This window comes from Oncorhynchus tshawytscha, linkage group LG02, assembly GCF_018296145.1.
Source record: "Oncorhynchus tshawytscha isolate Ot180627B linkage group LG02, Otsh_v2.0, whole genome shotgun sequence".
Classification (NCBI taxonomy): Eukaryota; Metazoa; Chordata; class Actinopteri; order Salmoniformes; family Salmonidae; genus Oncorhynchus; species Oncorhynchus tshawytscha.
The window spans coordinates 24,303,377-24,316,670 of NC_056430.1; the positions used below are offsets into that span (position 1 = coordinate 24,303,377).

General features: G+C 45.2%; 1 protein-coding gene across 3 annotated transcripts in view; it reads left to right on the forward strand.

Annotated features, from left to right (window-relative positions):
- LOC112219113 (prickle-like protein 2) overlaps positions 1-6,174 on the forward strand; it is a 107,477-nt gene extending 101,303 nt beyond the window's left edge. For all 3 annotated transcript variants that reach the window (XM_024380328.2, XM_024380341.2, XM_024380336.2), the window contains 4 exons: positions 241-444; positions 1,172-1,358; positions 2,509-3,369; positions 4,379-6,174. In XM_024380328.2, the coding sequence (XP_024236096.1) occupies positions 241-444; positions 1,172-1,358; positions 2,509-3,369; positions 4,379-5,292 (2,166 nt within the window). In that variant the 3' untranslated portion in view covers positions 5,293-6,174. The remainder of the gene's footprint in view (positions 1-240; positions 445-1,171; positions 1,359-2,508; positions 3,370-4,378) is intronic.
- The last annotated feature ends 7,120 nt before the right edge of the window (positions 6,175-13,294 follow it).

Sequence of the window (13,294 nt, forward strand, 5' to 3'; positions counted from 1 at the left end):
TGTCTCCTTCACTCCATCTCCCTCCTTTCTCCCCTCCCTACCATCTCTCACTGTCAAACCCCACTCATTCCCACTCCCTGTACCTTTCTTCTCCTCTAATCTTCCTCTCCCTCCTCCCTTTTTCTCTCTTCTCCACCATGTCTCTTTGTCCTCCCCCATCTCTCCCCTCCACCATCTCTGACCATCTCTCCCCTCCACCATCTCTCCCCTCCACCATCTCTGTCTCTGACCATCTCTCAGTGTGGGGGGCAGATAAACGGAGGTGACATTGCAGTGTTCGCGTCGCGGGCGGGCCACAGCGTGTGTTGGCACCCTGGCTGCTTTGTGTGCAGCATGTGTGACGAGCTGCTGGTGGACCTCATCTACTTCTACCAGGAAGGGAAGATCTACTGTGGTCGGCACCACGCAGAGAGACTCAAACCACGCTGCTCCGCATGTGACGAGGTGAGTGCAGACCCCACTAAACACACCCACACAAACACACATACAGTACACCCACGCAGTCACAATCCTCTCTGATACTAAACCTTTCATAGGCCTTCCCAGCAAATATTATATTGAATACTATGACACTAACTGGGCTCCCGAGTGGCGCAGCGGTCTAAGGCACTTCATCTCAGTGCTTGAGGTATCACTACAGACCCTGGTTCGATTCCAGGCTGTATCAAAGCCGGCCGTGATTGTGAGTCCCAAAGAGCGGCACACAATTGGCCCAGCGTCGCCTGGGTTAGTGTTTGGCCGGGGTAGGCCGTCATTGTAAATAAGAATTTGTTCTTATCTGACTTGCCTAGTTAAATAAAGGTTAAATAAAAATACATTTTTAAAAAACTGCCATGCAAAACACAATAGATGATTTAGAGATGGGTAAACAGAAGAGACCTATATGGTGTTGTCTTGAAATACATTGCTATAATATGGGAATAATTAAGCATTGTTTTCAATTAGATCTCCATACACATGATCCCAAAGAGTGGGTTGTAAAAGTGGTGTAATACAGTAGGACCGTGTCTGTCGGTATGCAGGAGGGAGAGGTCTACAGCAGCAGGCAGTGAGGCCTTGATGTCTTTGTCCTGTCATTCTCTGTAATTGGGTGAGAAGGGCCTTGCCTCAGAGAAAAAGCAGCATGATAAATGATACCTTCCCCATCCCTCTTCCCTCTCTCCGTCTGTAGATCATCTTTGCGGACGAGTGCACGGAGGCGGAGGGCAGGCACTGGCACATGAAGCACTTCTGCTGTTTCGAGTGTGAGACAGTGCTGGGCGGCCAGCGGTACATCATGAAGGAGGGCCGGCCCTACTGCTGCAGCTGTTTTCAGTCCCTCTATGCAGAGTACTGTGACTCCTGTGGGGAGCACATTGGTATGCCACACACCCAACCCATCCATCAGAGCCAACGCAGGGCCCTAGGTCCAATACGTCAACCCTATTCTTGAGCGCTAGAGCACTGGCATATGCAAAGCTAGACGATTTCACTGACGCTCTTTCAGCTGAAGGATTTCTGTAATGGTAATAGAGAACAGAGGAATGACCTGGATTTAGCTTGGAGAAACATTTCAGGGAGAAATTTGCAATGGTGCAGAGATTACCTGCTTTTAGCTGAGAGTAACTGTGGGTAGGACTTAATGGTACACTGGCATGCAGATACTGTATTGTCCTTAAATACAGACTATGTGAATTTAAGACCGTTTTCACAAAGGGGAAAAAGGTCAGTGTGTGAAATCAATACAATTTCAAATGTATTCAGCAGATACATGTTTCACACATTATTTTCTGTAGGTTAACCAACCCTGTTCTGAGTAGGATAACTTATTACGGAGGGTAAACCCAGCACCGTATCACCAGTTGGCCCAGTGCAAGCTCTGTGTGTTCCTCTCAGTCCAGAGAGCTGCTGGTTTATCCCTCAACAGGATCCCCAGCTGTGATCTGGCATGGCCCTCAACAGACAGACATGCAGCTCTGTAATTATTTGTTATACAGGATAAAGAAAGTATTTGAGTAAAACTGATTATAAATTGAAACCATCAGAAAACACGTTGAAACCAGATGGCAGCCATTAGCCTAGGACCATTCTCCCCGGCAATTCCAAACATACTTCAAATGCAATGTGTTTATACAGTGCCAGGCATGGTACATAATGAGTAAACTCAGCTAAGTGTCATAGCCCCAAAGCCTTTCTTCACTCAAGTTTACTTATAATTTCCTACTACAGTTTTAACTTTTTTTTAAATCCAGTTTAGGGATGATATCGTTATCTTTTGATTCGGATATGAGTTCTCCCTCTAGAATATTTAGCTCATGTTTTGTATTTGATTAGCCTCAATTTGCCTAGCTGCTTATAGCACTTTCTCTTTCACATTCCCCAGCAACAGTATTTCTACAATGATTAGTCTTGAGGGTTTTCTGTTGCAGGCAGACCCTAAGCATTACTGAGCAAAACAGTCATGTATTGGGACTTTTTCATGGACATTTTGGCTTATATGCTAACAAGTCTTTCTGCTCTTTCCCGCAGGCATTGACCAGGGCCAGATGACGTATGACGGGCAGCACTGGCACGCCACAGAGGGCTGTTTCTGCTGTGCCCGCTGTAAGTGCTCTCTCCTAGGTCGCCCCTTCCTGCCCAAACAGGGACAAATCTTCTGCTCACGCTCATGCAGCCTTGGAGGTGAGCCTAACGGGTCAGACTCCTCAGACTCTGCCTTCCAGAGCACACACTCCACTCGAGAGCCCCACCACAGCTCCAAGGCTGGGAAGAACAGGGGTCAGGCAGGGCGGTTTTCGGGCGAGGTGGACCCTCTCTCCTTACAGATGGACCTGTTGAGTCTGTCCAGCCAGACGCCCAGTCTGACCCGTGAGCCGCCCGCATGGAAGAGCCAGGGACAGGGAGGCGACACGTACCCCTACGAGGGCCGATCAGACCACACAGCAACACCCACTCCACTCCAGATGCTCAGCCAATGCAACGTCAGGACTGCTTATAACTCCACCTCCCCCGGGCAGGGCAGCCAACCAGACCCCAGGTCCAAGGAGACGGGTGTCCCCAAGAGGCCGCTCATCTCAGCCGTGAAGGGCCACTCTATGAATGAGAACTGGTTCCACAAGGACTCAGTCAACTACTACCCCCCCAAACTGAAACCCCAGCAAAGCATTGACGTACCCCACAGCTCCTCACCCCACAATGGCTTCTCTGACAAGCGCTCAGTCAGTCTGCATGTGTTCCAGAGGGAGAACCAGAGGGACAGGGAGGTGGGGCCTCCCCAGATGGGGCGCAGCAGGAACCCCATCAGTGCACTTAGCTTCACGGAGCAGCTCACTCCCCTAGAGCAGACACCCAGGGGTTCCACGGAGTCACTCACCCTGTCCAACGCTACAGGTAACTCATTCAAAATTCACCATCATGTGAAGATGAATTTATGTGATTATATTTGAAGCAATATATTTTACTGCTCAGGACATTTTATTTCTCACATAATACTGCAACCCATCTGGGGCTAACGAAACAAGTATCGTTCACATAAGAGTGTAATGTCTATTATATCGATGGTTATAACCGACTACTATCTTGATGTAGTAATGATATTCAGGGGAGTGCCAATTAGTCTGACAAATTGAGTATCGTAGCGAATATGGGCAATTTTATGGATACGATTATGATTCAAGTATTTGTCATTATCAGTGATCAGGAGAAAAAAAATATGCCAACAAGCATCTTTCTCATGTCAGTCAGAAACAGAGTTTCTAAACCATGCGGTGCTCTCTTTGAGTCTGTCATGTGTGTGCTCTGAATAACTGGCTAGTTTTCCTGTCTGTAAAGAGAAGGGCGGGCGGGACATTGATTCTGCTGCTCTGATTGGATAGAGTGAAGCTGTATTTCTCCATCCACTCGCTTCATAATTTCACTCGATCACTTTTCCTCACGTGTTTTCAGTCTGATCATTTAGATTTCTGCTGCTACTATGATAAATCACACGGCGAAGACGTTTGCTATCAAGCTATCAATGTGCATAATATCTAACAAGTGGGGGGCAAGGGTCGGGAAAAAATATGAAATGCTAATGCACATTCTGACTGAGTGACAGCAAACTTGGCTGCCCACTGCAAGTTGAGGACATATACACACCCACCTCTCTGTGCACTGCTCCTAATCTGCAGTTTTTTTGCAGTGCGAACATGCAAGGGGGCATTTTGCCCACATTTATTTGGGTATATTAAAACACTTCCGTTTTTCATATCACGAGTACCATTCGATCTGACTATCAACTGTCAACTTACGGATACGATTAGGAATACGAGTATAGCAATGTCAGCACACTCCTAATGATCAGAATGAGGACAACTGATGAAGTTGACCACTGACTAATCCCTCTGTTCTCCCTCTGAAGGAACGTCAGCAGATGGAGGGAAGCGCCAGGAGCACCTGTCTCGTTTCTCTATGCCCGACCTGAGCAAAGACTCTGGCATGAACGTGTCAGAGAAGAGCAACATTGGCACCCTCAACTCCTCAGTCCAGTTCCACAGTTCTGAGTCTCTGCGCAGCCTGACCTCAGGCCAGCCCAACATGGAGCTGGAGCCCCCGGTGCAGGTGCAGTATCCTCTGCAGTACTGTGAGCCCCCAAGCCTGGGCATGGGGATGGGCCGCTTGCCCCCCGGCTTCACCTACCAGGAGGAGGACAGGGTCAGCCTGGTGAGCAGCGCTAATGCTGCACGCCTCCCGCCCATCAGCGAGCGCACCCGGAGACGAGGAGAGGGCCCGGGCATGGCTGCCCCTGAAGACACCCCTCAGCGCCGTAGACACCACCACCACCGGTTCCGTCGCTCCAGACGCTCCCGCTCTGAGAATGCCCTGCACCTGGCCACTGAGCGCAGGGAGAGGCCCCAGCTGAGAGTCAGAGAGGATTATGACCAATTCCCCCCTCCCAGGGGCGCCAGGGACCTGTTTGGGGGTGCAAGGGGGAGGTGCAGGGGGCCGGAGCCTTTCCGGCAGTGCCCTCGCACCACCTCTGACCTCACCCTGCAGAACCCAGGTGCCCACCGCCGTCTTGCCGGGCCCTACTCATGGGACGACTATGAGGATGAGTGGTGCTCCACCTGCTCTTCATCGTCTGAGTCAGAGGACGAGGGCTACTTCCTGGGAGAGCCCATTCCTAGGCCCGTGCAGCTCAGGTACCTAAGCAGCCAGGAGCTCCTCCACAAGTACAGCTCCACGGGGGTGGGCGGACCGCACCAAATGAGCGGCAGAGGAGGACAGCTGCACACCCGGAAACGCCGGAAAAGCAAGAATTGCATAATCTCTTAACATTCGCCACATGGCAAGAGTCAAGACATTGTGCCCTCCCTCCCCAGTATACACTAACATAGTTCATCTGTTCAGAAAAGAAAACAGCCGCTCCTCTGAATTTGTTGGGTAAACCGTTGACAGAATGTTTTGCATGTTTATCCATTTAATGTTTGAGAATAAGATATCCTGAGTACTGATTATATTTCTCCGACTCTCACTCTGCGTTATGCTTGTCTGTCACCATGTTTATCAAAGACAATGTGCAATCGTAATAATAATGTCATTTCCATTCACAGCAACAGTAAGGTACAGACAGTTTAGTAAGGTCCAGCTATTTCATGCAATGTGATTTATGTGTATACCAGTATACTCAAGTTTATAGGCTGTATATAACTAAATTAATTAATTCACTAAATTAAGGAAGTAATGTAAATACTATGTAAATGATGTCCCACATATTTTTATATTTTGTATAGAATCATTTATGTATTGAATATCTATAATGTAGAAATAGAAACCGCATGCCTGTTAATGTACTGATGTTGCCCTGCATTGGAATAAAATAGCATTTCAGAGAGAGATTGACAGGTGTCCGTACCCTCACTGGAGACTGGTGGGTTCATGTGAAGCGATGTCTACCATTGAACAGTCACGCTCACCATCTGGTCAGTGCTAAAATGAACGAGAACATGGCAAAAGCACACCTCTCTGTAAATGTCATTACCCCCATGAGGTCATGAGTCAAGTGTTACAAATATTGTGATTAATGGGCCTTTACGGCACTGTTTGCAAACAGATGTCTGTGAGCTCTAGCTGAGCTTATCATAAACCCAGATAAATTATGTGCTGCTGATACATCTCCATGAATTAATGCATTAAAAGCTATGCTAATGGGATTCATATGGTCTTCACTGAAGCGCAGTTTGTAACTCACAAGCTATCTCCTCAATTAATATAATCTTTACATCCAAAATGACAGGAGTAGTTTACTTCTCTCTTGTCGTTTTATTCTCCCTTTTTCTACTTTTACACTTAGACAAGAGATCCAGGTTAAGGTTGTGTTTGAAAGGTGAAGTAGCAGGGCAATAAATTGGAGTGTGTCAGTGTGGTCAGAGGATTACGCTAGCTAGGTCTCGGGCCCTCGTAATCTGTGTCCACTCCACACCCTCCCCTCTGCTGCAGGTCTCAAAACTATAGTTATTTAACTACACGCTCTAGATTAAAAGTGATTGAAGACCAATGCTACTGACATGTTGGGGGCATTAGTATGTGTTTATGTAGGTTCCTTTTAGAGGCTGTCTTTCATTGTTATGTTTTGCTGTGGTCAAATAACAAAGGGCGAGAGAGGAGTTTTCATTTTGTTGACTGTTATGACCAAAACAGCGGCACAAACTTGAGACACATTTCTGTTCTGTCTTTTTACCCCTGTTTTACTGAGCCCCTAGGCCACTGCCATTAAGTCATACCCGCAGAGATGCACATTGTCACCAAAGAAATGAGTAGTGGAAAAAACAAACCCCTCTTTTGTCACCAGTCATCTGTGTATTAATCTAACAGAACACATGTTTCAAAACTCAACAGAGCACACAGCCTTACTTCATTAACCCATCATCTACCCATATATTTATTCATTTCGTTTACATATCTTCTCATCCCTGCGGGCCTTTAACCAAGGACAGAGGGGTTGTGCAGTCAGTGTGTGTGTCAATGGTTTGGCACTGAGAGCAAGTGTCTTTTCCATGTGCTTAATTAAAGCTGAGATGAGAGGCACCACAGATTGTAAGCCAAATGCTTTCTGGGCTACACACCATAGAGGAGTAGATAATCCCTGAGTTGTGTTGATGCAGGACAGTGGTCTGGTCCGCTGGGGGCCAGCTGACTCCAGGAAGATTACACTGGAGAGAACAAACATCCCATATATGGCTCTGGGAAAGTGGGATACCTAGGCAGTTGTCCAACTGAATGTGTCTTCCGCATTTAACCCAACCCCTCTGAATAAGGCTGCCTTAATCAATGTCCATGGCGCCCAGTGAACAGTGGGTTAACTGCCTTGCTCGGGCAGAAGGACATATTTTTACCATGTCAGCTCTGGGATTTGATCCAGCAACTTTTCTGTTATTGGCCCAACGCTCTAACCACTAGGCTACCCTCTGGTAATATCATCTTTGTTATTTGTCTCACTGAATGTTGTGGTCCATGTATTTACACAGTACATTCTTATGGGAATGTGGTTTGAATACTTCTATACTTGTTTGTCATAGGGAGTTTGTATGGGGCTTGTGAAAAGCACAATGTGTCGAAGAATGTAACATTCAAGGCATGCCAACTTGAAAACAGCTTGTCTTTTCAATTTGCATTTTAATTGCAGAATGAAGTTGATCACGCCTAAGCTAATGACGATCACATATTTCAACTGAAGCTAAACTGCTGCAGGTCAACAGAGTGAAAAGAAGTGTGAGGAGACTGCTAACAAAGGCATGTGTGTTATAAACTCAGCAAAAACATAATCGTCCTCACTGTCAACTGCGTTTATTTTCAGGAAACTCAACATGTGTACATATTTGTATGAACATAACAAGATTCACAACCTGGGACATAAACTGAATAAGTTCCACAGACATGTGACTAACAGAGATTGAATAATGTGTCCCTGAACAAGGGGGGGGGGTCCAAATCAAAAGTAACAGTCAGTATCTGGTGTGGCCACCAGCTGCATTAAGTACTGCAGTGCATCTTCTGCTCATGGACTGCACCAGATTTGCCAGTTCTTGCTGTGAGATGTTACCCTACTGTTCCACCAACGCACCTGCCTGTTCCCGGACATTTCTGGGGGGAATGGCCCTAGCCCTCACCCTCCGATCCAACAGGTCCCAGACGTGCTCAATGGGATTGAGAGCCGGGCTCTTCGCTGGCCATGGCAGAACACTGACAATCACGCACAGAACGAGCAGTATGGCTGGTAGCATTGTCATGCTGGAAGGATGAGCCTGCAGGAAGGGTGCCACATGAGAGAGGATGTCTTCCCTGTAACGCACAGCGTTGAGATTTCCTGCAATGACAACAAGCTCATGTCCGATGGTGCTGTGACACACCGCCCCAGACCATGACGGACCCTCCACCTCAAAATCGATCCCTCTCCAGAGTACAGGCCTCGATGGAACTCTCATTCCTTTGATGATAAACGCAAATCTGACCATCACCCCTGGTGAGACAAAACCACGACTCGTCAGTGAAGAGCACTTTTTGCCAGTCCTGTCTGGTCCAGCGACGGTGGGTTTGTGCCCATAGGCGACGTTGTTGCCGGTGATGTCTGGTGAGGACCTGCCTTTACAACAGTCCTACAAGCCCTCAGTCCAGCCTCTCTCAGCCTATTGCTGACAGTCTGAGCACTGATGGAGGGATTGTGCGTTCCTGGTGTAACTCGGGGAGTTGTTGTTGCCATCCTGTCCCGCAGGTGTGATGTTCAGATGTACCGATCCTGTGCAGGTGTTGTTACACGTGATCTGCCACTGCGAGGACGATCAACTGTCCGTCCTGTCTCCCTGTAGCGCTGTCTTAGGCATCTCACGGTACAGACATTGTAATTTATTGCCCTTGCCACATCTGCTGTCCTCATGCCTCCTTGCAGCATGCCTAAGGCATGTTCACGCAGATGAGCGGGGACCCTGGGCATCTTTCTTTCTGTGTTTTTCAGTCAGTAGAAAGGCCTCTTAAGTTTTCATAACTGTGACCTTAATTGCCTACCGTCTGTAAGCTGTTAGTGTCTTAACGACCGTTCCACAGGTGCATGTTCATTAATTGTTTAAGGTTCATTGAACAAGCATGGAAAACAGTGTTTAAACCCTTTACAATGAAGATCTGTGAAGTTATTTGGATTTTTACGAATTATCTTTGAAAGACAGGGTCCTGAAAAAGGGTTGTTTCTTTTTCTGCTGAATTTCTGTTTGTCCTTCTGACTGACTCTCTCATGGCCAGTGTAGGGCTCATGAAGAGCATTCAAATGATTCTAAATAGAATGTCTGTAGCATGTGACTGCCAATTAACCAATGTTCCTGACATTCCATTGGCCCAGGCAAGCACGGAACTCAGTCATGTGATGACGCTAAAGTTAGCAGACAGAGATTCATAGGATGAAACACAGAGAGAGTCTGAAATCCAGAGGCTGTTCCTGTATCATGACCATGACTGAATAAAACTAGCACGTTGTCCAGTGGTTAACACAGAACACATCTTTCTATTCTAGTGTGTCAGAGGCTGTTCTGGGAACACTAAGCTCTGTCTTGGTTAACTGGGAGGTATGCACATCATGGGTAGTGGCAATTTATAAGGCTATCAGCTGAGACTTAACGACGGATAATTCTCCTGTTTGCTGAGATCCCTGAGGAAGGTCAGAAGCTATTAAGTGATCTTCAAGGCCAGCACAGAGAAGGCGCCTGCCTATCTGCTGTATGTAGAGAGTACAGGACCAAAACGGCACCAAATTACAGCTCCACTCAGAGGGGACTGAAATAGCCTGATTCAGTTATTTAGCTGGTGAAGATGCGTGACAGGAATGGCTGAGGCTTTTACTGGCTGTCTACCCCTCGTCGTGTGTCCAATTACCATGGTAAGAAATCACCATAACACACACACCAAACATACACACACACACACAAACTGCACAGCGATAAAAGTAGCCTCATACCTGACCTTTGATAGTAGCTGACATTGAGATTGATGAATCAATATGGAATAAAGTGATTTTGTTAGCTGAGAAGAGAAAACAATTAAAGGCTGAACTGCAATTTGTCAACCTCAGATGTAGATGATATTGATGCAGAGAGATTTGCAGGTTTTCTCTGTATTCCACTGACTAAAGCTGGATGTTTTTGGATAATTGGCCAATATGACCCTTAATCCTGACTCTGCGGTTCAGGAACAAGCAGGGTATTTCATTCTCTGATGACCACCCAGAGTCCTCTCCTAAACAACAGGACCCACTCCCTCACAAAGTTGTGCATGAGTGCCTTTGGCTGTCCTGAGCCTGAGGATGTTGTGTTAATACAGGGTGACAGTCAGTAACCCCTCTATCTGGTATTAACTCCATCTTCTATACCTCAACTCACTGGGCACCCCCCCCCCACACTGCTTTAACTCTTACCCAGTTTCAGATCAAAAATTGGGGGACATACTGGACCCACATCTCATTCCAGCTGCCCACCTACATACAACGGTGAGAAATTGTGAAGTGTCCCATGAATTAAGTGAATTGTACCAAAAGTGTTAGTCAAGGTCATAGCAGGTAAGAATTTGACCTCCACTCAACTGAACTCATTAACCTAAGCTTAGCTCCAACCCAGTCCTCATCCTCAACCCTTGCCTTAAACTGTCCTCCATCCACAGCCTTCTTTAACTCTCACTTTAATCCAGGCTTTAAAAAGGCTCAGTGCAATTCTGTGTGTTATATCATATTGTACAACAGCTGATGAAACTAACACTGTAAAATTGTGAAAACATTTGATCAGTGTTATCCTGATAGTTGCTGGTTTAAAATACAATCTACACAGGACCTTCAAGTTTCACGTTTTATTTGTGAAATGCGTGACTTGCAAGCTTTTCCCAACAGTGTAGTATTCAATATAAAACTAGTATAACAAAACATGAGAAAAAAGAAAGGAAGAAAAAAACTGGATAATGTAAGTTAAACACAGGTACCAATTTTACAATTTGCAGGGATACTGGAGTAGTTGAGGTAGAACTTTAACTTCTTGGATATAGGGGGCGCTCTTTTAATTTATGGATAAAAAAACATGCCCGTTTTAAGCGCAATATTTTGTCACGAAAAGATGCTCGACTATGCATATAATTGGCAGCTTTGGAAAGAAAACACTAAGGTTTCCAAAACTGCAAAGATATTATCTGTGAGTGCCACAGAACTCATGCTACAGGCGAAACCAAGATGAAACTTCAACCAGGAATGGGCAGAATTTTTGAAGCTCTGTTTCCCATTGTCTCCTTATATGGCTGTGAATGCGCCGGGTTTTGAAGACTGAATTTTCGTTTTTTTCTGGTAGCCAAACGTGACGCACCAAACGGAGCAATTTCTCCTAAACAAATAATCTTTCAGGAAAAACTGAGCATTTGCTATCTAACTGAGAGTCTCCTCATTGAAAACATCTTAAGTTCTTCAAAGGTAATGATTTTATTTGAATGATTTTCTGGTTTTGTGAAAATGTTGTCTGCTGATGCTAACGCTAAATGCTATGCTAGCCGCGCTAGCTGTTACACAAATGCTTATTTTGCAATGGTTGAGAAGCATATTTTGAAAATCTGAGATGACAGTGTTGTTAACAAAAGGCTAAGCTTGAGAGCTAGCATATTAATTTCATTTCATTTGCGATTTTCATGAATAGTTAACGTTGTGTTATGCTAATGAGCTGCGGGGATAATTACACTCCTGGATACAGGTTTTTTTCGTAGCTAAACGTGACGCACCAAACGGAGCGATTTCTTAACCCTTTCAGATAACACTTCCCCTAACCTTAACCTTTTAACGTAACTTAACTTAGCCCTAACCTTAACCCTAACCCATAGCCTAACTAACATTAGCCAGCTAGCTACAGTGGCTTGCAAAAAGTATTCACCCCCCTCGGCATTTTTCCTATTTTGTTGCCTTACAACCTGGAATTAAAATAGATTTTTGGGTGGGTTGTATCACTTGATTTACACAACATGCCTACCACTTTGAAGATGCAAAATATTTTTTATTGTGAAACAAACAAGAAATAAGACCAAAAAAAACAAATTTGGATGTGCATAACTATTCACCCCCCCCCCTAGAGTCAATATAATGTTTACATACCCAACATTACTCATCTCATATGTATATGTATATACTGTACTCTATATCATCTACTGCATCTTTATGTAATACATGTTTACTAGCCACTTTAAACTATGCCACTTTGTTTACATACCCTACATTACTCATCTCATATGTATATACTGTACTCGATACCATCTACTGCATCTTGCCTATGCCGTTCTGTACCATCACTCATTCATATCTTTATGTACATATTCTTTATCCCTTTACACTTGTATGTATAAGGTAGTAGTTGTGGAATTGTTAGATTACTTGTTGGTTATTACTGCATTGTCGGAACTAGAAGCACAACCATTTCGCTACACTCCCATTAACATCTGCTAACCATGTGTATGTGACAAATAAAATTTGATTTGATTTATAAGCTTGGCACATCTAGCCACTCAGATTTTTGCCCATTCTTCAAGTCAAAACTGCTCCAGCTCCTTCAAATTGGATGGGTTTCGTTGATGTACAGAAATTCTAAGTCATACCACAGATTCTCAATTGGATTGAGGTCTGGGCTTTGACTAGGCCATTCCAAGACATTTAAATGTTTCTCCTTAAACCACTCATGTTGCTTTAAATCTCTGGAAGACTGAAACAGGTTTCCCTCAAGATTTTCCCTGTATTTAGCACCATCCATCATTCCTTCAATTCTGACCAGTTTCCCAGTCCCTGTCGATGGAAAAACATCCCCACAGCATGATGCTGCCACCACCATGTTTCACTGGGGATGGTGTTCTGGGGGTGATGAGAGGTGTTGGGTTTGCACCAGACATAACGTTTTCCTTGATGGCCAAAAAGCTCAAATTTAGTCTAATCTGACCAGAATGAGTACCTTCTTCCACATGTTTGGGGAGTTTCCCACATGCCTTTTGGCGAACACCAAAAGTGTTTGCTTATTTTTTTCTTTAAGCGATGGCTTTTTTCTGACCACACTTCCGTAAAGCTGAGCTCTGTGGAGTGTGCGGCTTAAAGTTGTCCTGTGGACAGCTCCTTCGGGGTTATCTTTGGTCTCTTTGATTAATCTTGGATCTACCCATCCCGGATCCGGGAGAATTGTCATCAACTGACACTAATTACCATAACGCAACAGGCATAAATATTACTAGAAAATATTCATAATCATGAAATCACAAGTGAAATATATTGAAACACAGCTTAGCCTTTTGT